This window comes from Trichoplusia ni, chromosome 1 (genome assembly GCF_003590095.1).
Source record: "Trichoplusia ni isolate ovarian cell line Hi5 chromosome 1, tn1, whole genome shotgun sequence".
NCBI classification, from domain to species: Eukaryota; Metazoa; Arthropoda; class Insecta; order Lepidoptera; family Noctuidae; genus Trichoplusia; species Trichoplusia ni.
In genome coordinates, this window is record NC_039478.1 from 7,874,333 (window position 1) to 7,899,963 (window position 25,631).

Sequence of the window (25,631 nt, forward strand, 5' to 3'; positions counted from 1 at the left end):
ATTATAGCCTAGAACGTAATCTAGTCTGGGTATATAGATATTAAAGTAATTATGAATATTAGGGAAAAGGGAGGACTGGAAAAAGGACGAAGAAAGCAATCTAACCTTTTATTTTCAATACGAGGAAGTTTAAGTGGTGGCGCATCTGACGAAACAGATTGACCGTCACTATTGTCATTCAAGTTTTCTTTAACGATAAACGTTTGATATTCTTTATTCTTTCTTGTTTGTTCACCCAACATTTTGTATTTTCGGTTCGGCTTGTAAAGTTTCTGCATTCTCTTTTTGTTGCATTCTACTTTGTTACCTTGTTTATTCGATTCCATGATTGATGGCAATTTGAAACGAGGTGTTTCAACTTCTAGAGGCTTTTCATCCGGCTTCCTGTCATAAAATTTCAGTTCATAAACAGTAATGTGTTCCATGTCACAAATGCTTCTATTATTATCAGGACTATTCTTATCAGATTTGCTTTCTTCATTTTCGTCTGGATTCTTTAAATCCTTGCTTTCTCCAGAGCCAGCCCCTACCAGGAGATCTTGTAGATTTCTCTTTAACTCTTCAAAAGTATCGGAATATTGCTGTTTAGGTAACTCGGGAAGAACTTCTTCTGATATTTGCCTATTTATGGCTTCAATAGAATTCGTTTTTGGTGTATGAAAGTCATCGACGTCTTTAGCCATACAGGCATTGTCCCGTTCTGCTTGTTCATTACTCAATAATTTATCAGTCAAGCTCATAAATTCATCTAGGTCAGCCGGGTCCTCTATAAATTTGGTATAAGTTTCACCACTTCCGTGGCGACATTCGAGTTCTTTGCTTTCAGGATTATTTTGTTCAAATTTGTTTGCCAAAGACTCATTCGATAATTCGGCACTGATATCATGTTCATAATTATGTTCAAAACGTTCTTCAGAGAGGCGATGAATGTCTTCGTCTATTTTATCTCTAGACGAATGCTTGTTGACTTCCGAAATGCTCGGATTAGACATTTCGATTTCTTCATCGAAGTGTATATTCAAATTGAATTTGCCTTCTCTAAACTCTTGATTGGTAAAATCCGTGGTTGATTCTATTTCATCTGAAGCCAAGTTGCCTGAAGTACTCGGCGTTACTATGGAACTATCGAAAATAGAATTGATCAAGTCCAACTTCGCGTACGAATTTCTTTCATATTTCTCTTTAATTTGCTTTTCACTGGAACTTACTATAATTGGATTTTTATACAGTAACTCAACTTTTGGTTCAGCGACATTAAGAACTTCAAGGTCTTTATGCGATTTCTTTTCTTTGTTACTGCTTTTATGTTTCTTACTGCTTTCTTCTTTTCTTTTCTTTTGATCTGGATTATCATGTATAACACACGGAACACATAAAAGTTCAGTGTTAATTCCAATCGATTGACAAGTGCGATCGCTTCTCGTGGTAGGCGGACATTCTTCAAGACTATCTAGACTCATACTAGTTTCTTTTACTATTTTTACTGTTTTTGTTTTGATCCTGACTTTCTTTTCTGGTTTGTGTTTATTATTCGGCGATGCTTCTGAAGGAGTTTTAGTAGGAGTAATTTTAATTTTATCAGAGACTAAGTTCGGAGAAACCATTTCATTAATGTCTTCCTCGATTAATCTATCGATATCAATTTCTTTTATCGCCTTTTTGCCACTGCTTTTCTTTGGAACAGGTATCTGACTCTTATCACGAGCGCTTTTTAATGATTTCTTATCCTCTTTCGATTCTTGATTTTGTTGACTGTATTTACTTGCGATTTCTTGTAGTTTCTTTAATTGTTGTTGTTTTTTAGCCAGAAGTTTGTTTTTTTGTTTATTAAGAATAGCATTTTTCTTGATATTAGGGTCAGTATTACTTTCTTGGACAGAGGACAGGCGGGATGCTTTCTTGATATTGGTATCGGTATTACTTTGTTGGGCAGAGGAAATGCGGGAAGGGTCTTGTTTTTTTCTACGGAAGGGGAAAGGAAGGATAATGACTTATATTGTTGTTTCAATGGTAACAAACAAGGAGTCAGGAACTAATTCCATTCAAACTATACAAAAATAATAATAAAAGTGGAGACCTTCCTTTCCCCTTATTTATTACATGATTGAATATCGAAATTAATATTTTAGGGTTAAGATTACTAAGTATTAAGTACCTGGAGCTGCTTAAATCCCTAGCAAGTCTGGCTTGCCGCGCTTTAACGTTAGCATCGCCTGACGAACTGTTTTGTGAGTTACGAGAGTTTCTGATCACCGGCATGTGAGGGGAAGACTCTTCGTGACAATCGTTGCTGGAAACTGACTCTGAAATATGAATACACAATATTAAACATATTTACGCAGCTTGTTTGAATGTTTTTAGCCGTGTGCAAGAACAACGCACAGCAGACTCACAGTTAAACGTCGTATATCGGAATAAACATTTTTGAACATCACTGACCTAAGTATCGTTCTTGCATACTGTTATATGACTTTAACGTTTTTAGAAGGAGGTTAATACCTGAAGCTCTGGCTCTTCCATGTCTGTAGTCGCCGTACTCACGCGGCGGGGGCGGTGATACGCCGCGCGACGAATCAACTGACGCCGATCGGCTATTTGTCGATTTGTCTCGCGTTTGTGACGACCTTTAATGTTAAGTTACAATTATTTTATACATTATGGTATGGTTAAGCTACGCTTGATATGGTCTGACAACCAACCTAACCCCAGGTAACTGGGTTGAGGTGTTCAGAAGACAGGTTAGACTGGAAGCCGACGCCAACATAGTTGGGAAAAGACTAGGATGATGCCGATATACATTACTGTGTAGAATAACTATTGAAATCCCGATTATATTAGCTATTAAGCTTTTTGCTTGAAATAAATCTCTTAATTGTGTAATGATATCTTACAACACAATACTTAGTTATTTAGCTACTTGATCTGGTGTTAATGAAAACATAATGATTATTTATCCAATATTCTCTACTAATATATACCAGAACTAAAGTTAAATAATAACTTGTAAATTGTTTAGTTGGCGAGCGCCATGTCGAGAAAAACATCAATCATTATGAGACTAACATAAAAAACTCAAGACAACAGTAATTACATGTTATGGTCAGTCGCGAAGTGTTATATTGTAATGACAGGTTATTTTAACTGACATGAGCGACAAGTACACAAGCAATGAGCCTTTGTAACCGTTTAAAGAATCTTGGCACTAGTTTATAACGAAGACTGTGGCAAGTTAACCGGAGCCGCCTGCATTGAATGGTACTTTTCAAAAACTTAAGTCGCGAAATGCAGAAGTACAAAATAATTTCACTCAAAGTAGACCGTATTTTGACAAGTTTAACCTGCCTACGCATACAAAAATAGTCGAAAATGATTATTGGCTGTGGGCTATTAAATAATCTAACAGGAATTTTTAAGCAGATGATTAAAAGCAATCAGGTCCTGTCTAAAATTAAAAGGTAAGTACTTCCTGTTCATTTTAAAAGTATTACCCCAATGCAATCTATAAATAAAGCATTATATAATCATCTTTCTTTTAAAAAAGCAGGGGTTTTGTTTTACAAACATACAATTCACATGCACAAAGACACCCAGGCTCAGAACAAGCATTCGTGGATCATACAAATGCTTGTCCTACGCAAGGATCGAACCCACGACACGTCGCGCAAACTGGGTTTCGGGTGATAACCTCAACCACTCGGCTGTCTGTGCAGTCGAAGGTTTGAATGCAGACGTATTGGAATAACTTACCGTCGCCCTCTGACTGGTGGTGCTTTATACTGCGTCCTGGCATTGAGCCTCTGCTTGGCGTCGGCGATGTGCTGCGGGGGCTGCGCGGGCGCCGCCGGCAGGATCTTCGCTTTGTCCGCGCACCACTCGACGTGACGCTCAAACGCGCGCACGCCGAATGCGCGGTTACAGTGTGGACATCTTTGGAGTTCTGCCATTGGCTTGAAAAAACAATCACAACAGCTGATTATACTTTTGCATGAGCAGCAACGTAAGGTAAAGAACATAATCGGATTTACAAAATACCGAAACTCAACGAAATACAATAATTTGCTATTATGCTGATTAAAATAGACTGTACAGTTTAACTGTTCAGTTTAAACCTACTTAAAACACGCTTTACATGAATATTCTAAGTGTAACAAAAAACCTAATAAATACTTTATAATTATGTTTTATTTTTTTGTTAGAGAGTAATTCTTGAATGAAACTTGTAGTCCAGATCGTTCACATATCACTTATTCACATTTCGTACATGTTACAAATTAAACAAATTAATAACATAACTTATGCATTAAAAGAAGAATGTGTTATAAAAGCTACGCACTTTCTTTTGTAAATGTTGAAAAGAACCTTTAAGTATGTACTAAGTTAATTATATTATCATGACAGTGTCGTTGTATAAAGCAACCCATTTGGCACTACGCAGTGAAAACGCTATAGAAATAAGGACTAATTTCCATTAAGGTGAAGTTTTCTATTATGTAAAGACGACACTTTCTTGACATTTACTAATGAGCGTCTGTTTGTTTGTTGCCTGAGGTTGGGTTACTGAATGAAACCTACCTTTGAGTGTTTAAACTATACGTTTTCCTCAATAACTTCGTGCGAGCTGCTTGAGAATATATTAACTAAGAATGTACTCTGTTTATGCATGACATGTCTCAAATCGTGTCTAAATATCCAAGGAAGTACCTGTACTAAGGACTTAGCAAAATAAGCAATATGTCGCCAACAAGCGACATAGCTTGGCGAGTAAATATGAATATGAGTATATATGAATGAATGATTAAAAAAAAAAGAACCCTTGCAAACTGCTCGACTTTCCAGGTATCATCACTGTTTAGTACGAAACTGCGCACATTATGCCTATTTGGTAAGGAGCATATAAGATTTATGGTCTAAATGGAACTACAGGAAAACAAAGTTGTTTTAAAGTTGTATTACCTTCGTGATGGCGTTCCTAACAGACTGTGGTTTCGGTTTCGGGGTTGGCTTCGCTGTGTTCGGCGGACTTTTCTCTAAGAACGGGCTGTTTTCAGGAAGACCAAAGTTCTTTGGCAAGTACTGCTCCAAGTCGGTGCCTAGAAATTATCAAAATTTCATACGTATAGATATAAACAATACGTGTTATATAAATTGTATTAATAGGTTTCAATCAAGCGCAAATACATATATATATTACGATTAGTTTCTCATGCTCTGTCACATTTCAGAGGGTTTCCTTATTGTACTGTTGTTAGATCTGTCTAAAGTGATTTATGGCAGACACAATATTACTTTCTACAAACACGGTGCACATATCACAAGGACTACTTCGATAAACACTAAAGCATCCACACAGCACTCAACAATCTACTTGTAACGACACACCCAAGTCTGACAACACAACACAAGTGCATAAACAAATATTATATTTACTTATATATGACTTTGATAGAACACACTTCACTAATTTGTGACCAGATGTTCAGTAACAAGCCGTGGCAGACAGCCCGTGCATTTCTAAAGACTTAATTAGAAACAAGAGCCATGGTGCTTAGTATAATGACGTTAGTTTACGAGGGCGTAAGTTGCTAAACGTATGGGCAACGTATACAAACAAATATGCAAATGTAGACCTCGTTTGAGTCGCAGTAGGATGTCATATTGACGATGCAATACAATGATCATTTACATAAATATTTTTAAACTTAATTTTTTGTTTGAAAGGGACTTGGCGGTCAATCTTTAAATAAAAACAAACAACATTGTTCTCAGCATATTTGAATTGCAAAAAAATACAATCTTCCAGATAAATGCGCGTAACTTAAAAGATCTGTGGTCAATGTCCGCTATGAGAATTAATCTTGTCATTTTATTACAGACCGCGGGTAATTTTCGTCTGTTAAATAAAACGTGACTGTCAAAATGCGTGATATTAATGTATAAAGTCTAATCGATCGATGGAGTCGACTCTAAAAAACATATTAAATGTTAAGCTTATTTATGGTTAGCATGATATTTCAATAAAATATTGATTGATTGACGTTGTAAATATAGCAAAAAAGGGGTTTTACACGCGTAATCAATTTACGAAATCGTAACTTTTTACTACAAAGAATTACAATCTATTTAGTTTAGTGCCTGATACTGAATGTTAAGTATCAAGCCCATTTAAATGCACTAGTACGTGTGTGGCTATGTTAGTAAAACGTTCGCATACAATGGTAAGGAGTCACAGTTAAATATGAATGGCAGGGAATATGTAAACCGTTCACCCACTCACCGGAATTAGCACCGTTCGCCGCGGTCAGCCCTTATTACCCACAACAACAAAGGAAACGTCAATATACATACAAAATATAAATCATGCCAATATGTCAAACAATGTTCACTACTTAAATAAATATGGAACACCTAATTCAAATATAAAATCAAAACAAAACTTTTTAAATCGGGTCATGCAAGTCTACCTAGGTATGTAGAGTTGAGATTTTAAGACTATTGGCAAAAAACAAGAGCAAAATGAGTTAGTAACCCAAAACCTGCATCATGAGCACTACAATGAAATTCTACTAGGACAACTTGAAACAAAATGAGATGAAACCGGTAAAATAGTTTTGAACATTCCATTGTAGTTGTTGACGTCTAATGTACTGGCTGTTGTATTTAAACGTTTAGAGGACGTTGGTGTTTATCTTCAGGCCCTAGTTTGACGAGCTAAGTTTACGCCTGCCTAATTCACACGCCGAATGCTTTGTCGATTGATATTTTGAGAGAGTATAGTCTGTCATGTAAAAACTGTAAAACATACCTTCACGCCTCTGTCTTGAGGAGTCGAAAGTTTTCCTCTTCTTAACTGTCATCTTTTCACATATTTTGACGTGTTTGGCCAGCGACTGCGGCACGAAGGTTCGGCCGCAGACGGCGCATGGCATGAGAGGCAGTGGCGCGGCGGGTTCCGGGGCTACGGGGGCCACGGGGTGCGTGGGCACCGGCGGCGAGGGCGGCGGCCCGGCCCGGCTCGGCGGCGGCGTTCTCAGGATCGGCCGGAACGATTCGCCATTGATGCCGGGAACCGGGGACGCCGCCCCCGCCGGTTCCGGTGACGGCGAACGTGAAGACTTCGAAGATTGCTCTTGTTGAAGTTGCTTTTTGCCTGGAAAGAATAAGAAATTTTCCTTAGTATCATCATTACACTTCCGAGTTTTAAACTCAGACGCGGGAAAATGCGTCAGTGTGGCCGCCTCCAGTTTCCTTTACTCACAAAGACTGGCTAGTTAAAAAATTCACGGCCGTTCAGCCGTAGTGCGGCCTAATAGAATTCAGAATGAACGAAACGAAAATAATATAACAAACACTATCTCGACACCAGGTAGCACACCAACATAATAAATTACGGGTGGTCAACGATCCTTGGTGATATCTCTACAGCAAAGGGTACACCAAAGGTCGATGTCGTTAGTACTTAATAGTGATTTAAGTTGTAGAAAGAGGGTATTAAGGCTTAATAGCCTAACGGCACTGTCCCGGCAGTGCCAAGATAAACAGCAAACATGGGGCACGCCTAAAAGGGGTATTGTTAGTGCCCATGTAGACTTCCGTACAACTATACTTAATTCTGTGGTTATCGTTTCTATAGTTTCTACTTGGCTTATGGGTCACCTTATTTAAAATGTAACAAGTCAACATGTAAGTACAGCTTGCTATTGTAAGTGGGACTCACAATATTATTGCTATAATAACTATCAAGATGTTGCTTATTGTTTAATGTAGTTTATTTACTTCATACACTTCGTTTACCTTTCTCATACATAAGTTAATCGCACGTTAAGACTTTTGCAATGCCAATCAATAATACTCAGGACTATACAAATAGTTGAGTATTTACAATCTATACGTATTACGTAAAATAGTAATGTTAAAACATAAATGTTTCTTTAAGTTTCTTTAGATTTGACATTTGGGTCGTAAGAATTTTGTATTTATATTAACTAATAAACTTTAGGATGCAAAATATGAAGATACGTATTATTAGCAGTGAGTAGTCGAAGTTGTGACAGCGCAATAATATTACGAATTGAAAACCCGTTAAGTGTAGAATTAATGCTTAAAACGCGTTTCTAAGATACATTCAATGGCTGGATTCGTGACTATAATCTTTAGCTACCATTTCAAGGCTATGACAATTTTTCTCAAGTGTTATAGTAATTATTTCAAAACTCAGTACCTTTAAAAACGGCTTCATTCATCGACAAACCTATGCAAGGGCGAATAACATGTAAACATGACGCAAGCCAGCCGACCACAACCTGTATATTGATTAGTTAAATTACTACCTAGGTCACGCAAACTATAGCCAACTAAAAATGTTCCCCTAAATGTCGCCAGCATTGTACTAGGTTGGGAATACGTTTCACAAGAGCGAATTACCCTGCAAAGGCGACAACGGTAAAACTTGCGTGGGCAGTGATGAAGAGGGGACACTTGACCTAAAACAACAGAGATAAAGGATAGTACGAGCCGCTTTAATTTAATTGTCATCTCTCCAGACAAGCTCAGCGAATAAACCGAAGCAAATAATAAAACGTAGTTCATCGTACACACTATCGTATACGCATCCACCTTGATCAAGTTCACAGCGAGTGTCAATTAATTCTAAGTGTTTAAACGGCCGCTTCCTTTCGTAATCATATTCGTATACCATTAATATTCCGGTTTCATTGATACGTCAACCGGTATTGAGGTTTTATGTAACTCATAAAGGACATATTGCTTACAAACCGGCGGATGAACCATACCGATATGCGAAGCTTTGTGGCGGTGAGGCTAAACTGCGCATGTCTGTTAATCGTAATGAAGTGTAGCATGTTTATGAGGTTGTGGACCTCTATAAACAAACAATATTCGTAAAATGTTACTAAATTTTGTTTCCAAACATTGTTTCAAACAAATAATTGGAATTCAGTTGTATCCGGCGAAAATGAATGCCGAATATTAGAAACTCGATAAATGAGTAATTTTCAATGAAGATTGAACCTGAGGTTATTGATGAGCTAAGGAGGCAGACCGTATAGAATTCCTTACTTTTTTCCAAGTTGAAACTGTCGGTACTTCGAAGTGCAACGGAACGGGACTACAGAGTGTAGATGTTCAAAGATTCTTTTATGGTTTAATGAACACTATAATTGTGATCTACTTCATGAACATCGCACATAACTTCTATTCATAAAAACAAGTTAATTATAAATAAACGCAACACTGAACTTCACGTTTTTATTTTACAGATAATTAACTTTGACTAAATTTAAATTGACTAACGCAAAAAACTTTGTCTAGCTTTTTAACAGAAATCATTTTTGGGCCCTAAGTCATCAAATAATTTTCTTGTTTAATTTGTACTTTGTAGTAATAATAAAAATTAGTATACAATTTGATCCTGGCTAAGACTAAAAATATATATCAAATGAATTCCTGGGAATCCAGGCAATTAACTGCTTCATAAATCGGTGAGTCTTTAATTACTGGAAGCAGAAACAAATTGTCGAGTGTCGCATTTACACACCGACTTAAACCAACATTTATTTTAATGCCTTACAAGCAATTGTTTGTGGACTTATGTGGGAAATAGGTTCCTCCATGGTAGTTAATTACGTAGACTAGGTACGAGTACGTGTTACTTCATATAATAATGCAGTTGCCTAGAATATCGCGGAATAACTAATAAAAAGGTCATGGTTTTAACATTGATTGTTGTGATAAGTTATAACACTTGAAACCCTTTACGAAGTTATACATTATCCTGTTGGCTGCATTAATAATGAAAACAAACTGAGTGTAGTTCAGTCATAATAAACAAATCTTAATCCGTCCGTGTTAACACAAACAAGGGTTGTATTTTATGTGCAATTAATCATAAATACCGGCTATCGATAAGAGGAGCAGGCGCAAGCGGCGGCAGGCAGTCGGCCGGGTGGCTGAACTCAGCAGCGCTGCGCTGGCGCATCCCGTTCGAGGGCATTCAAGTAGCACGCATGAACCGACTACTAATTGCCTTTAGTCGGCCTCAGTGAAACAGTTCTCCACTTTTAAAATAGGCACATCTTGATAGTTTAGGAGAAACCGGATGACTACGCCATTACTGTTTTTATTTTTGGTATCCTTTTTTATAAGTTCAAACGTCTTACGGAAGCTAAATGATGACGAATATAGTGCGTGGTTTGTACATACTGAAAGTTTCAATGTTAGCTTCATACGAAGGAACTTAGAATGCGGTGGGAGAGTTGATTGACTGAATGTAAATATGAACACGTTGTGATAAAGTCGGAATGGTGTTTCATATACAATTGATAGTGACGTTAAAGTGTGAAAATAATATCCTGAAGCGATGTTGTAAACCACTTACTTACATGATAATATATTGGTCCCACGACAGACTAACATCCTCGAAATCCAAGGTCAAGTGGCGAATAATCAAAAAATCCACTTAAAATTCAGAGACCGTCAAAAGAATTCACAAATGTTAACCTTTCTGAGAAGATGTTTGTCGTTCCCAATATTAAAGAGTGTAAATCCTATATTCTGTGCGGGTTACTCGACGCGTGCCATGAACACAAATTGATACGAGTTTTATTTAACGCAGAGGCTGTTAACAAGCGGGCCGCTGTCTGCCGGCATGCCGGCAACGCCGACACTCGTACTACATCAAAGGATTCAGAACAAGTAATGAGCGGAAAGCAAACGATGAACTTCGATAAAGAATGCGGTAGACTACTTGTAATCACTGTTGTAAATAAAACACTTTTAAGTACGATGCATAGAGTGGCTCGGCTAAGCAGGAACAATGATAAGTTAGTAAACAATGCAACCCCTATGCAAGTTATCTTGATAGCGGTAAGCATACATTTCCTAAAATAGTTTCAGCGTTATGTATAAAATGACGCTTATCTACCACGTCTTGTTCAGCAAACATAATTGCGAGTGCGACGCGAGCCGGCCTACATACCTTCAACTATCGCTTAGAAGAACATGATCACATAAATTGTTTGATATTCGATTAACTTGCTTGCAACCCCAATTACTTGTACTTCCGCATGTTAATGAGGTAGTACTAAAAATAGTTAACATTTTATTGTCTTAGATCCCCGATACTATTAGTAAGGGTCTTTGGAATATAATTTCTGATTCACTTAGTATTAATCACCAATTAGGAGCGCTATTGTTGATTTTCCTTTTATTGGAGGGTGTGGATACAGGTAGCGGATGTGCTGTTTGCTGAGGGACTAGGGCTCACTAGGGTGACACGGTACTAGTCGCGGCCTGGCACAGATTTCGTGGCACGGAACCCGGAGGTATTTGTATGGGGGGTCATCGTCTTGCCAAGCTCGTGAACCTTCTCAAGTTCACTGCAAAGCAATGTGTTAAGATACGGAGTTTTGAGTACGAAATCCGGATTGTTGTGATCCGTTTTAGAATGTTGTATAACGAGTTATTATTGTTTAATATGATAATGTAAGCATAAGGCTTGTAAGTAGATAATTTCTAAGCAAGCTGAACTTGGGTTCTCAAATGAATTATTTTTAAAGATGTGACTTTTGCCCTAGGATAAAAAGAGTTCTGGTAGTTACTTTACGACATTACATTTTATCATGCCGACATTTGACTCAGTTTTAGAAGAATGTTTCGTGCTTATGTAAGTTTAACTTTTCGGTTGAAGATCAAGATTAATATGCAGTTAGCCCCACTAACCGGAAGATGTCTAATGGCATACAATATCCGACCAACACAAACGTGTCACGATTAAACCGGTAATACCATGTCGAATTAAATTTCAAAATGTGTCCAAAGAAAAGATCTATTCATAAGAGTAAATATTAGATAATGTAATAATTTTCATCATAGATGAAGAAAGCGTGTCTACGCTATGAACTTTAATTATGAGCCACAAATCGCGTGAAGAATGCAATAAAGCACGAAATTACTTCCTAAGTGAGCAAACATTGCGGCCGAAGATTACTTACATGGAGGAGCCAACGTTTTTACCATTACCGTTGTATTCAAAATTATCGTGTCATGTAGTGATCATTTACACCAGCAGGTGCCTACTTCGGAATACGACGAGCTACGTGAAGAGAATCGATGATTAATGGTTGTTAACATAATTCATTGTGAATTGTGCACACGAAAACCTTTACATGATAGCGCAATATGAAGATGTTGATGATGCTCACGACTTTAGAAATTCAGAAGAAATGAGTGCCATCAAGTTGCGATGAGTGGTCTAATTTGACGGGTACTCCTCCACACGTATTGTTGACTAATTTGCAGCCTTAGAGCGGCTCACGAAGTTGTTTGACATGGGAATGAAAGTGACCGCAGCGTTCACTTGCACGAAAGAAATATAACGAGCGAAGCTTTAGAACATACCACACACTTTCGTACCAAAGGTTATGTTATAGCCGTGAGAATTAACGTATGCAAACAGAGTAGACTCGAGCAAGATAACGTGTGAGTGTACTCTGTGTTTTCACGCCTCTCACGTAAATAAAGGTCAAGATAGTTCGGCGCATAACATTTCAATCACAAAAAGTCGAACATTCAGATCAATAAGTTATCTATAGTAATGATGAATATCGATATGAAAAGCAGTAGTAGGCAGTCGTTAAGTCAAAATATAATTAAAATTGATATTTATGTCTCACGCGGATAAATTCCCCGAAACCTGTTTATCTGATGTTTTTGACAGCTCAACTTAATCGTGAAGGACGTTTGAATATGTTTACAAGTTTGTGTTTTTTTTATTTATTCGAGGGCTCAATGTTTCGATTTAGAATTATCTTAACAATCTCAAGCACTTGATCAAGTTGAATAATAATAAACTAAGAGCAATCAGTGAAAGTAGAATTAATGATATTTCTGAAGGCGTTGCATCAATAAACAAATAGAAATCTGTTGTATCTTCACGCTGAGCGGCGGCGGCCGGTGTTGCGTTGCTCCGATTCTGTATCACAGACGATGTTGAAAACTAATATCGTGATCTCAAGTATCTTGTCGGAATTGTACCGAATACCGCGATATCGTCGCGTCTCAGCGAAAATATTATTGAATTGAAATTTCACAACCACGTCATTTGGTTTCATTGCACTACATACTTTGGTATGTATGTTTTCTCGAGACGAGGTATTTGATCATGCATGCCGTAAACTTACATGAAGACATAACATTTAGCAATTGCGTTTTATTGATATTTAACGAATTCAAATAAGATTATATTTATACACATGCAGTTACGTCATGATACAACATCAATGGAGTTAATTTTACTATCTTATGGGCTAATTAGATTTGATGAAAATCCTCGACACGAAAAGAAGGAGAAGCTAGTTACAGGTTACAAAGCACGAGAAAAATAAAGTTGTTATTTAATGCCTTGAGAACAATACAATAACTAACGGCAAGTGACATTTAACCCGCATGTTGCTAGGTAGATTAAATACAACGCTCAATACAGTTATTAACCGCATGACAGCCAACCACAATGTCATAGGTTTGTAGTTTCTATGTAGAACATTTAAGTCAATCACCAACTTTCATCTTAACAGTTTCATTGAAAACTTATCAAAATACTTAAGAGAGTAATCTAGCGAAGATTCACATAGTGTGAAACATGCATGGAGACAATCCTAGTGATATGGGAGCTAGATTATATCTAACAATTTGTCGAGGAATACACACTTAATGAAATTCCCACGGAAACGAACATAGGTCCAATACAAACAATGGCCGATTCTACTGTTGTCGTTAAGATATTAGCACTGAAAGACAGACGAATAATAAACACACGACAAAATATTAACAATCTAACTAAAAAACGTTATAAAAATGACTCTTTGATTACTATTATTACGACGAAAAAAAACAAGTTAGAGGCCACATTGCAAATTAATTACGAAATAATTACACTAAAAAACAGATGTCGTAAGCATTTCGTAATGAAACTTACTTTTTTTCTTGCGTATCCTAAAACCACACAACATGATGGAGTTTTAAACAGTTTTAAAATGGACACAAACAAGTAACACGGTGAACATTATCTCAAACACTGAACTCGAAACACACAGTAAGCAAGTAGCAGTTGTTTCAGTATTCGCAGACGACGCGGTTACCACGTGCTTATCAGTATTGTATTGTGCCTAGACTAATAGTACCTACGTTTATGTTAAGTCACTTCTTGTGTTCAAGGTTTTGTTTAACGGACGGGTAAAAATTAATGTTTTTATCATCATTAACATAATTGTGGTTTACGATGATTCTTAGAATAAACTAACTAAACACGACGATAATTCAAGTTTTTATCAATTAATGACGTAAGCGAATGTTTGTTAGTGGGTAGTCCTAAAACTCGAAAGTTAAAAGTTATTTAAACATGTCAATGCTGTTGCACGTTTTAAATGAAGCACCTCGAAAGGGCAAAGTTGAGATAGCGATGCTGGGAGAGACCGTTACGATATTATTAAATGCACCGCCCATCATTTACCCCACCAGAAGATACCGCGGGAACTTTATTATTACATCGGCACGTTTGTTGTTAAAAATCAAGGAGCAGCTGTTCGCAAACAGGGTCACACGGAATGCACAATAAAAAATGTGACAGTTGTACCAGCTGCGTACTTGCGTAAAGAAATGCCGGCACATACTACTCATAAATTCATACTAGGTACATGTCTTACAGTTTCATGCATTCTTTCTTTTACATTCCAAGATTAGAAAAACGATATTGTGATGACAGAAAAAAAAAACGAATCGATATTATCATTATGGATTCGAAAAAAAGGTAATTATAATTTGAAATCACAATACAAAGCAATCATTTCAAATTAATGCATATTAATTGAATGATATAATTACGGTTCTTACATCTTTTAATACCGCGCACTATAAATATGCCTTGACATTTCAAAATGTATCTGGACAGTTTCGTAGAAAGCCTTCAAGATAAAGTATCATTTTAATTGATGAATTCATGGTAATATTCACTTGTAAAATAATTAAGTAATTTTTTTACCTTTCTTGGATCCGAAGATAGACTTGAGTTTGGATAAGGTTCTTTTCTTCATTTTCAGTATATCCTTTCACGGCTTTTACACCAATATCACACAAGTGCTGTAGACATCAGTTTACAACCGACAAAAATACATTCGACACTACGTCCTAAAGTTTTTCAGTTGATCTCGACTTTTTGCTCCTTTTGCCGCTCTTATTTCCGTGCTACGAAAATAGTCCTAACGTAACACTTGCACCGGCGCGCAGACGCATCACTCATACGTATATTACATTTAACACTACAAAACGTTCAAACTCTTCACTTAATGACTTTACTGAAGCATAACCGCTTATTGCAGGGAAAAACACTAGCACTAACTTATAAGTGCAGGCAAATTTTTAACAAAATAAACACTTCCATTCCCGTTTTGGTTATCTTGTAACTTTGCTTATCACTTGCTATCAATATGCAAGCCCACATTAGATGATAACGCGTATAAACATATTTATACGTTAAACATATTTACGCGCACAACTTTACAGCCGTGACTCTAGCGGAGTACTAAAGTTTTTTTTATTCCGTTCATAAACAAGATATGATCCACAAGTAATAAAGTGATAGTCGAAACAAATAAGAACCGCACAACAGTATTGCTTAACAGGCCGTTCGCTCACATATAACGATTGAATTGTTAAGATAAATCTTTCAGGCGGGAACCATCACTGGGACGCCTATTCTTGGTCGTGCTTCGAACGCAACTAAACACGCGGCCGGCGCACGCGCAACACATGAGAATAATAGAGAGCTTGACCGGTATACGCTACACTGACACAAAAATTGTCAGACTTTGAGTCCCCTTCCGTTACAGAATCCCATTTCCGTTGGAATTCAATCAACCGGAGAAATGCATGGTACTCGTTAGCAATATTTGGTTATACCGGCCGACGCAGTGGTGACAACACCGGAGGCGACGTATCCGCCGACTTCTTTTAAAAATGGAATTTAACGAATGGCACTTTCGGGAAGAGCGACGATTCAAATCGGGATAATGGGCTCGGACTAGGTATAAATCAGGAAGGGGTGCGAGAGAAATAAGGATACTGAAGGTTCGGGCAGTGGAAGCGGGACAAAAGGAGCAAAAAATCATGGGACTCCCAATGCCATTCAGGGAAATTAGTGAAGTGCCATTATTTGTGAAACGATTTTTAATATGGAATAACATCACATGCACATGTAGTCATTTCTAGCAAACAATTAAAATTAAAGTAATGAGATTGGGGATACTTTTCGTCTAAGAGTCGGGACCATAATTACGAGCACTTTAGACACGACGTCATTAACGGAAACATAACGCATCCTCTTTGAGACAGTTAAATTAGTCCTGTTGAGAATTGCTTCCTTATTTTCGCGTGGAGCATATAATTTAATTTTCTACATTAAAGACGCACCTGTACCTAATAGTGAAGCCAGTTGTGATTATCCTTTCCAAATTCAAGCGACGTTTGTAAAACGCAATTTTGATAGTAAGGAAAATCAACTTTACACTCATTATTATAAAACTGCGATTATTTCTAAAGACAGTGCATAGACTTGAATCTTGTTTGCTCTCCAAATTTGCAATACAAACATGATCGTTTACACAGTGAAATATGTTTGGTTGTAAACCAATCACACATAGTTGTGACAGAGTTAGCTTCAACAGACTTTGTTTGGTTTACTTCACCAAAACGCGAGGAGCGCCGGTTACGAAATGTTGTTAACACTTTGAAACTATTTGCAAATCACATTCAACACGATACTCATGTGAATAACAATTAAATTTCATGCGTAACAAACTTTAAGATTTGTAATATCGTACAGTTTAATAGGCAGCAATAAAATACATTAATATCGCATCTACGAGATCGTGCTATATTTCAGACATAATAATAATTAAAATGTTACAATGAATTAGTTATTGGAGTTACTAAATAAAGATTCTGCGTCAATTGGAAGGGGGCTAGCTATACTCAAATGAATTTGCTTGGTTAGTATACATGGTAAAAAATATAGTACATTACAGTAACGAATCACCAAACATCATAGAAGATGCATCTAAATATTTATTAATAAAGCTTGGTTAGTGGACCTCGGAGCAGGTCAACAACTCTAGGCTTGGCAAAGGAAAAGGAGGGAGAGTTTAATAATTCATTGCCGATTTCTGAGAGCATAATAGTGCGCAATGACGCGCGTCGGTCGGACCGCTGCGCTGTCTCCACTCGGCTGCGCATCCCGACCGAGGACCGACACATCAACATTTTTGGAAACCTACAATATAATGGCCAATAAAATGTGTACATATAAAGAGACACGGATATACAATTAAACATTAGAAAGTCAATAACATCCGACAATTGCACACATCGCAACTGTTGAAGATGTAACAAATGTCTTTTGTTGTCTACCTATTGGTGTCAATTACCACATGGCAATGTACAGATTATATCCAGATTTGACCACAGCCCGCAACAAAGTGAGACAAGCGAATTTGATACGACCAAAGCCGAGACAGATCAATAGTTTGAGGACATAACGGTAACGTGTCACATACAATTTGAATAGACTACGTGGGTTGCCTTCGTTCAAAACAAAATAACGACGCCTTTGTATAGCATTTGAAATAAATAAAGTTATAAAATAAGGGAATTATACTGTTTGAACCACACTAGTATTATCAAATAGGAGTAAAGATTATGTGGTACACATGTAGGTACATGTGCGAAACGGTATACGTTATTCAGTTGAATCATATGCCCGAAACGGGCACGAGGTGTAGCAGCAGTTTCTAAACCTGTTTGTGACCCATTATTGTCATTTGACACTCAAAACAAGGGCCTGATGTAACTGAGTCACTCACGGCAGTCACGGCTAAGCCCAGATTGAAAGTCCAGATAAAACAATAGACTTGTTTCACAATGAACCAACAAATGTGCCTGTCGTCTTAAGCTCGTTATGTAACTGATGACAAAAATACAACGATCGGATTGACAGCGGGCAAGGATCACAGTGAAAGTAACAACTAGATTAAATATAGCAAACGTATTTTAGACACAGGAAACGCAGGTCAATTTATGAAATAACTATTTTAGTGCAAAGCAATTTAAAAGGTTCCATGGAAAAATGGATGGGAGAGGAGGGTGATGTTTAAATTAAAAATGTATAAATAACATTTCTTAATAATCGAGAAAAATGTTTTAAATCAAATTCCGTACAAAAAATTGAAAAAAGGGCTATTTAGGGCAAACAGGTAATTCAAGTTTCCAAGTTTAACTTGCAATTTATGACAGTGCTACAAAATCAAAGTATACTCTAACATGTATCTTACATGAACATGCACTTTATAAGTTAACGACTCACCACTATTAGCATATTTCAAGGCTGTTGCTTGCGTGGAATGTGTTAATATTCTATGACAACCTGGACACTAATAATGCAATAGATAGAATACACATAAAATGGATGTGCTGTTCTAGTACGAATGCGTAGGCCGACTAGAACTGTTGACACTGAAGGGCATGGCAAAGTTACCATGAATTATGTCGTAACAAAAATAATTTACTCAAGTGTGTATCATGCAACAGGTGTCCAAGTTCCGAAAACAGTAAGCATGTGTGTGGGCGCTGATGTTTTAAATTAATCGTAATATAAAACTGAGGAAGACTTGAAAGATGAGAATGTCGGAAAGTACGATACCATTCTCAATGCTACAAACCGTTTTCTAGCCAACAAATTGTCTGACAAACAACCAATAGACTAACGAGGTTTATCATGCTCTCGCGTTCAGATGACTTGCAGTCGGGCCAATAATGGCAGAGACGTGACTTCTATTTGTAAAGTGACAAGCTGCATTGTCTCTATTGCAATAAATATTCGATTAGAGATCGGAAAACGGCGGCAAGTGAGCGTTAAGTATTTTATGAAGATATCAAACGTAGCCAACCTGTCTGCGGATAATATGAGCAAATAAGAATTGTTTGCTTTGACGTCTCATCTGTGCCCACTGACAAACAGAACCCAGTGAACCCACACAAGTTTTTATTGAATTCAAGGCAGAGTATAATTATAATACTTTCCGATGTTTTGTGAGAAACAAACCCCCAACACTAAAACGCGAATTAATTTAATCTTGTATCGTTTATTGATAAGTTGGTTACCCCTCAGTATATGTCCAAGCATCGAATTGTGAAATTGCAGAAATTGTGCTCTACTGTTCCTAAAAAACGACGAGCCTATAAAAATTTAAGTAACCAAGTATGAGGTACCGATATACTTAATGCATTACTTATAAGAATAAGGTCGGTTCACGGAAGGCAATGTCGGTCAAAAGAAGGGAACTGCATGATTGATGATGCTAATTTCCTATTGATCGGCATGTTTCAAACTGAGTCTGTTTGCGCAAGTGGATAGTTGCTTATTTTTAGCGAAAAGCATATTAGAGTATTAGATATAAGTAATTTATCGTAAAACGTTTTCAGAAAGCTTTTTGATAGCAAAAGATTCGATACTTGTGTTATAGTTTAGTCAATAAGTTGATAATATTAGAAATTCACATAATATGTATAAATAAAAATTAGAGTCACTTGCTTACTTAGACTATGCTATGATGTCCCAAAAAAATAGCAAAGAAAAGAGAATAGTGCTTTCATGTAAGGTTCTACCAAATATACCTTTACGAAACGATTTTAAACAACTTCCTTTAATAAACTTTGAAAGTTGTGTTTGTGTTCTTTCCATTTTCGTTAACATTTATCTGTATGCGCTACTTTCTATTTGATTGCAACAGCTAAATGTCGACTCAATTTGTTTGTATATACTTATTACAAAAGCTCCAAATGGTTTGACCTTCAATAGCAATGATGGAAGTACAAGAACTATGGTTTGGTATAGATTCCACATATACATTAAGATAAGGGCTGCCGCGAGTCATTGTACTGTTTATTAACGGAATGATGCAAGATTGTTTCAGCGGAGTATGGGCTCGATGGCCGTTCTTAAATGCAAATGATTGATTCTCATCTGCACACAGATGGCGAAATTGGTTCACGAATCGAACCAATAAATATCAATTGCAGACTTACATTAACTTCTTAGAGTATCTGTTTTTGATAAGGAGATGGATAATACATTGATCAAAAAAATGTATCACGACCTTCAGTACAAAGATTTTGATGGCCACAAAAGTATTCGATCGGGTGTTTCCCTGTGTAGGCGATGCAAAGCCTACGTAGTACGAGACAGTTCGTTCACGTTGGAGACTGGGTAATCCGGCCGTTCCTCCGATTACATTGGTGACAATATGATCTCATACAAAACACAATGTAGATTCAAAGATTACCGTGATTGTAACACTTTCACTGCAGATTTATGATATACCTATATAACCTATTCATTCCATTACGGAACTTTTACCAAACTTGTTGAAAAGTAGTGCTGTACAAATACTTTTTGTTACTTTAAGTTATAGACATTTTACAACCATGACTCTTTTAAAATTTTGATAAAGATCTAAAGACTCAAATATGGCAGCAGTAAAAAAAGTTTTGTTGAATGTAATAGCCAACGCAAAGTTCAAACAAGAAAGTAAATTGAAAGCTGCGCCGACTGCAACAAAGAAAACTAGATAATATTTGTGAGATTATAAAGAATAATAAGTTTAATGTATTATAGATCTCCGATAAAATGTATTGATTTCAAATGTAATGCGTTTTATAAAACCGTTTACCGACGTAATGAGAAATTCTTTGTAATGCTTTTATATTGTAGCAGCCTACAGTTAATTTTTATTGATTCAAATATACGAAACTTAAATTCTATTGTCATTTATAATGTCTTTAATTATTGTTATTTTAGAGAAATAGAAAGATTATCAGATATTCTTTAAATCTTTGCGCTACGGCGGCATAAATAATAAGAAAAGAACAGTTAACGCCAAAATAAATCAGTTCTTCATATAATTGTAACGATAAATACAATTAATGCGCTTAAAAACTAAAAGAAGGCCAACAAGAAAAGAACCGTTGCTTATTAACACTCATTGTTTAAAGACAAACTTCTTTAATAGTGATAAATGGAAGACGAAATAGGTTGATGGCGTTGATGCACCATTTAATACAAATTACAGACGGTACGTAAACCAATTATTACTGTCTGTTTTCTATTTCAAAAACTTTGATTATTCACGGGAATCATTGCAAGAAAATATTAAATTTGACAACCATTATTTAAATCGTACGATTATAATAGGCCTGTTTCCACTAAGAATAAATCGGGTGGCTTAGACTTCCTAATGATTAATCATGATATGCAGTAAATGAAAAAATATTATTTTTATTAAAATAATATACGATTAATAATATTTTTGGAAAATAAAATCAGTAAAATTAGGCATTCAACCACGTGACTTCAAACACCAATCAGAGATGAGTGACGTCACGCCTCGCAAAACAATGTTGTAGCTGTCACTTTCAATAGAGTGTCAATCAATTGTCATTTTCGTCCGAAGTGATCAGTTTATTTTATGTGCTTTTAGTTTGTTTTCTTAGCAATTTATTGTTGTTAATTAAGTTGATTGATAGAAAGTTTGTGTCATACATAATGGAATCAGGATTTACCAAAGCACAGTATTTATAATAAGAGGAATGCATTATTTGTTAAAAAATCTCCTTGACTAACATATACAAACTCCAATGTTTCGCGAGGTGTGACGTCATTCAAGAGGCCATGACAGTCTTGGCCTTTTCAAATGTCAATTTGAAATTAATTTTTATAAACGCAAAATAAATACGTAAAACGCATATTTTTATAAAAATATTATATTTTTGGGGTAAAATAGATACTAAACTATAGTTTTAAACATATTTCCAAATTTTGTCAACAGGCCTATTATAGAAAGAATTGTAATAGAAAACATCTAGTGCGTTACATCACCGTGTCATGATTGAGAGTTTCAAATAACATTCGTTTCTCATAAGAATTGTAAGCGTTACGATATTATACAATTTGATATACTAATAACAGAAAAATACAGATTTTTTTTTTATAAACTCCATGGCGCCGAGAGGTGCTAAGGCCGAGAAATAATAATAGTGTTCGGACACGAATGAGCTCTATTCGCAACTATTAAGTTTAAAGTGATTTGAAAATGATGGCTATTAGTGGGATTTATTATTTGATAATAATATAGGTACATGTTTGTGTAATATGAAAGTTAGAAAAATAAGTACCTTTTTGCTTCACAAGTGATTTTGGTTAATTTGTAAGATGATTTAGAAACCCCACGTAGTGTTGGGGGCAAATATTTTGCAAACTTGTACGACATTTCAAATTAATATTTGAAGTGGATGTTTCCGGGTAATGATATGCTGATTTCACTATAATACGGTTTTGAATAATACTGCATCATCGAAATAACATCTCACCGTTGCACATTTTGTTAAGTCAGGTAGGTGTCAATTAAAAGCGATCATTTCATTTTGAAAGAGGTCCTAATTAAATTTGTATTTTACTCTTTTTTTGGTGACTATGAACTTTCAATTTTTAACTTCCCTGTTTTGTCATGTTGCGTCAAAGTTAACAAAAGTCTATAAATAAAAAACTCTTTGTACAAGTCACACACGCGATCAAGAGCCATGGAGCGCAATTATGAGGACCATTACGGTATAATTACATTATAATTTAAAACCGCCGCTAAATATTACCTAGACTTCGAAAAGTCATCAGTTTGCGGTTAAAAGATGGCTTTATAACCAGTAGCTGAAGTTTTGTTTTAAGGAATCATCGGCTGACAAATGGATAAAAATTGTAGAGTTACGGTAATTTTTGAAAGCAGTAGCTATAAGCTTGTAATGTTGCGTAGTCATGTAATTTAATATGTAGGAAATGGGAACCAACTCCGAAAGCCATTTGATATTTAAAAACATATTTAGACAGATATACAATTACCGTCTACGGTAAAGATTGACGGTTAAGGCCAAAAAAGTGACACCGAGTTTTTATTATATTCTGTAAATTAATCATGCCTACACGTTTTAATTGAGTTCAGCGCAAAAAGTATTACTTTAATAAAATATCATTAAGTTGACTATTTAATCTGTTACACTTGAGATACGAAACGGACAGCCCCACTACTGGCGTCTGGCTGAATGGTCTCTGGCACGCATTTTTAAGACTATAATGGAAACTTGTAACAAGATTTCCTGTACCGTTTATGGGTGTATTGCAAATATGCTGTGAAAACACCATTCATATCAAACTCGTATACTATGTGCAACTACTTAAAGTAGGTAGGTTGAGCATAAGTTTGCATGAATTAAGAAGTGCTAATTTGTGTTTTACGTCTAGGTATTTTAGTATCAAAAGAAGACATATTCATTGAAAATGTAAGTGAATGAACCGTCGTGAAGTTGGATGGCTAAAATAAAACCGGCCCGCCTACATCTCAGACCCGAATCCGATTGTACACTCTTGGGTACTCCCTAAAGTGTTTTGTTGAAGTTGAAATCATCTTATTGTATTCAGTTTATGCGTCTTTTTCTTCAGAGATTATTTATTTATTGCTTACATTGGTGTTTATTTAACTAATAAAACAAAAGGGCATCTTTAGCTATGAAACTAGTATTAAGTGACCGTTGTTAGTAATCGATGTATGATGTAATACTTTAATTATTCTTTGGGACATATTCGTTAAATGAGATTATAATTCGAAGCGGATATCTTGGCGAATACCGCAAAAAGCATTGCTAATTGTGTATGCATATAACACGATACTTTGAAAGTTTGATATGATTGAAGCAAGGACAAGGCAAAAAAAGCTAGGAGGTGCGGACGCAATGTAAAAAGCTAAAGTTCGCCATTACATAAAATAATTCAAACAGAGTTAATTACGGACAAAGCTCGTTCATTAAACTCACAATACATCTTGGAAATCAATCAAATAACCTCGAAATGCGCGTCAGAAAACAACCTGCTGTTTTGAGTTTATTTACGAATGCTCAATGCTTAAGCTCGATCAGTCTTAACACATGACGTAATGTGGCCTATTGCGCACCATGGCTTGGCATATTTACTGTCCTTACAAACAAAGTGCGATAAAACACTTGCCATATTTGCTTGGTTGGCTCTCGGCTCTATACTGGCCGAAAACAATGAGACTAGATATTTCACGGCACTTACTATAGATATGGTTTTGCATCGCGTTTTTTTTAGATCTGTTCAGTCAATTGCGATATAAAACCTTTATGTAATAGAGTCTAATTGAGACGAGAGAACGATCTTTTTATTGGTAGGCTCGTTAGTGTTGCGATGATTGTTAATGACCGAAAAAAATTAACAATTGAATATACTGTCTCGGATACACGCCATAAACTTATGAATAAAACGAGATGGTCGAATAAGATGATATTATTAATAATTTATATCTAACTTATATCTAATAAGTTATTAGCTATTTATCGCGGTTTAGTTCTAGGTAAAGCGTAAAATTGAAAAACATTTTTCAAAGATTTACGACGTTTTTTATGAGAATTCTTTCCTTTTTGTGGATGATGATGCCCTGCGTGTAAAGCCTTATTATCTAGGTCACATTTTTGTTCATAAAAAGTCGCGGATTGATCTCTTGTTTTAATTGCGATAAAACACGTGAGCTATGAGTATCGTCAATAAACCTCTTGGAGCAAGGTGAACTTGTTTAGTGCAAAATGCAGTATATGCAGCATACAATATGCAGTAAGTACGCGGTGCCATACCTTGAACAGTTTTCCTATTAAATATTTATCTAAACAACAATAATATCGGTTTATCAACATTATGTTTTGTTGACATTATTTTAATACTGATATGATATTTTGATCAATGGTCAATGAAATAAAGTGAACATTGGAATTTCTTGCTTTAACACTCCCAAAAAATAGCGAAGTAAGGCTCAGTAAACAAGTGTGTATTACAATGTTTCTGTCACTCTGTATAAATTTATATAGGTCAAGGAACTTGCTGGATATGCAAGCCATGTTAATTTCCTAATCGAATAAACAGCTCATGTACCTACTTATTACTTGGGCACTAAAATATTGTTTAAATAAATAATGCGATGTGTAATCTTGTAACATTAAAATAAGATTGAGACTCGTAGCTTAAAATATGAAGCTTTACCACGTGATAAATTGAGAGTAAAAACTTATTAGAAATTAACACATTTTTAGTATACCTAGAGTCGAGTCCTTTTAATAACAGGATTCATAAAATGATCCTTCACTGCGAACCTGTTTTTGTTTTTGCATATTTTAAAATAAAGGCGCTAACATTGCACTTGCCGGGACACAAATAAAATCAGCAATAAATCAAAGAATATTTTAAAAAACTCACCTTCGTAAATCTCCATGTCGATTCCGGCCAAAAAAAATGAAAAGTTTCTAAAATAAATCGTTTCTATGACGACGCATGACAGCAAAACTCTATTTGGATTCCTATTGGTGATGTCAAAATTCAATGTCAAAGTGCCATAGACATTTTTACTTCCGAGTGTTCGTAGAGTCCTAGAGCTCTCCATGGAAGTAATTATATAGAT

The 25,631-nt window shown here is 36.0% G+C and overlaps 1 protein-coding gene across 7 annotated transcripts in view; it reads right to left on the reverse strand.

Moving 5' to 3' along the window:
* The window catches only part of LOC113493021 (probable serine/threonine-protein kinase DDB_G0282963), a 29,223-nt gene extending 3,644 nt beyond the window's left edge, over nt 1–25,579 (reverse strand). Inside the window, exons 1-9 of one of the 7 annotated variants that reach the window (XM_026870836.1) lie at nt 25,430–25,579; nt 7,103–7,147; nt 6,803–6,997; nt 6,275–6,304; nt 4,954–5,090; nt 3,748–3,947; nt 2,500–2,624; nt 2,156–2,303; nt 106–1,962 (exon numbers count right to left, since the gene is read on the reverse strand). In XM_026870836.1, the coding sequence (XP_026726637.1) occupies nt 106–1,962; nt 2,156–2,303; nt 2,500–2,624; nt 3,748–3,947; nt 4,954–5,090; nt 6,275–6,304; nt 6,803–6,997; nt 7,103–7,147; nt 25,430–25,445 (2,753 nt within the window). In that variant the 5' untranslated portion in view covers nt 25,446–25,579. Of the gene's footprint in view, nt 1–105; nt 1,963–2,155; nt 2,304–2,499; nt 2,625–3,747; nt 3,948–4,953; nt 5,091–6,274; nt 6,305–6,802; nt 7,148–15,052; nt 16,521–25,429 lie in introns of those variants that run through there. The other 6 variants (XM_026870830.1, XM_026870823.1, XM_026870799.1 and 3 more) reach the window with 6 other exon arrangements.
* Between the last annotated feature and the right edge of the window lie 52 nt (nt 25,580–25,631).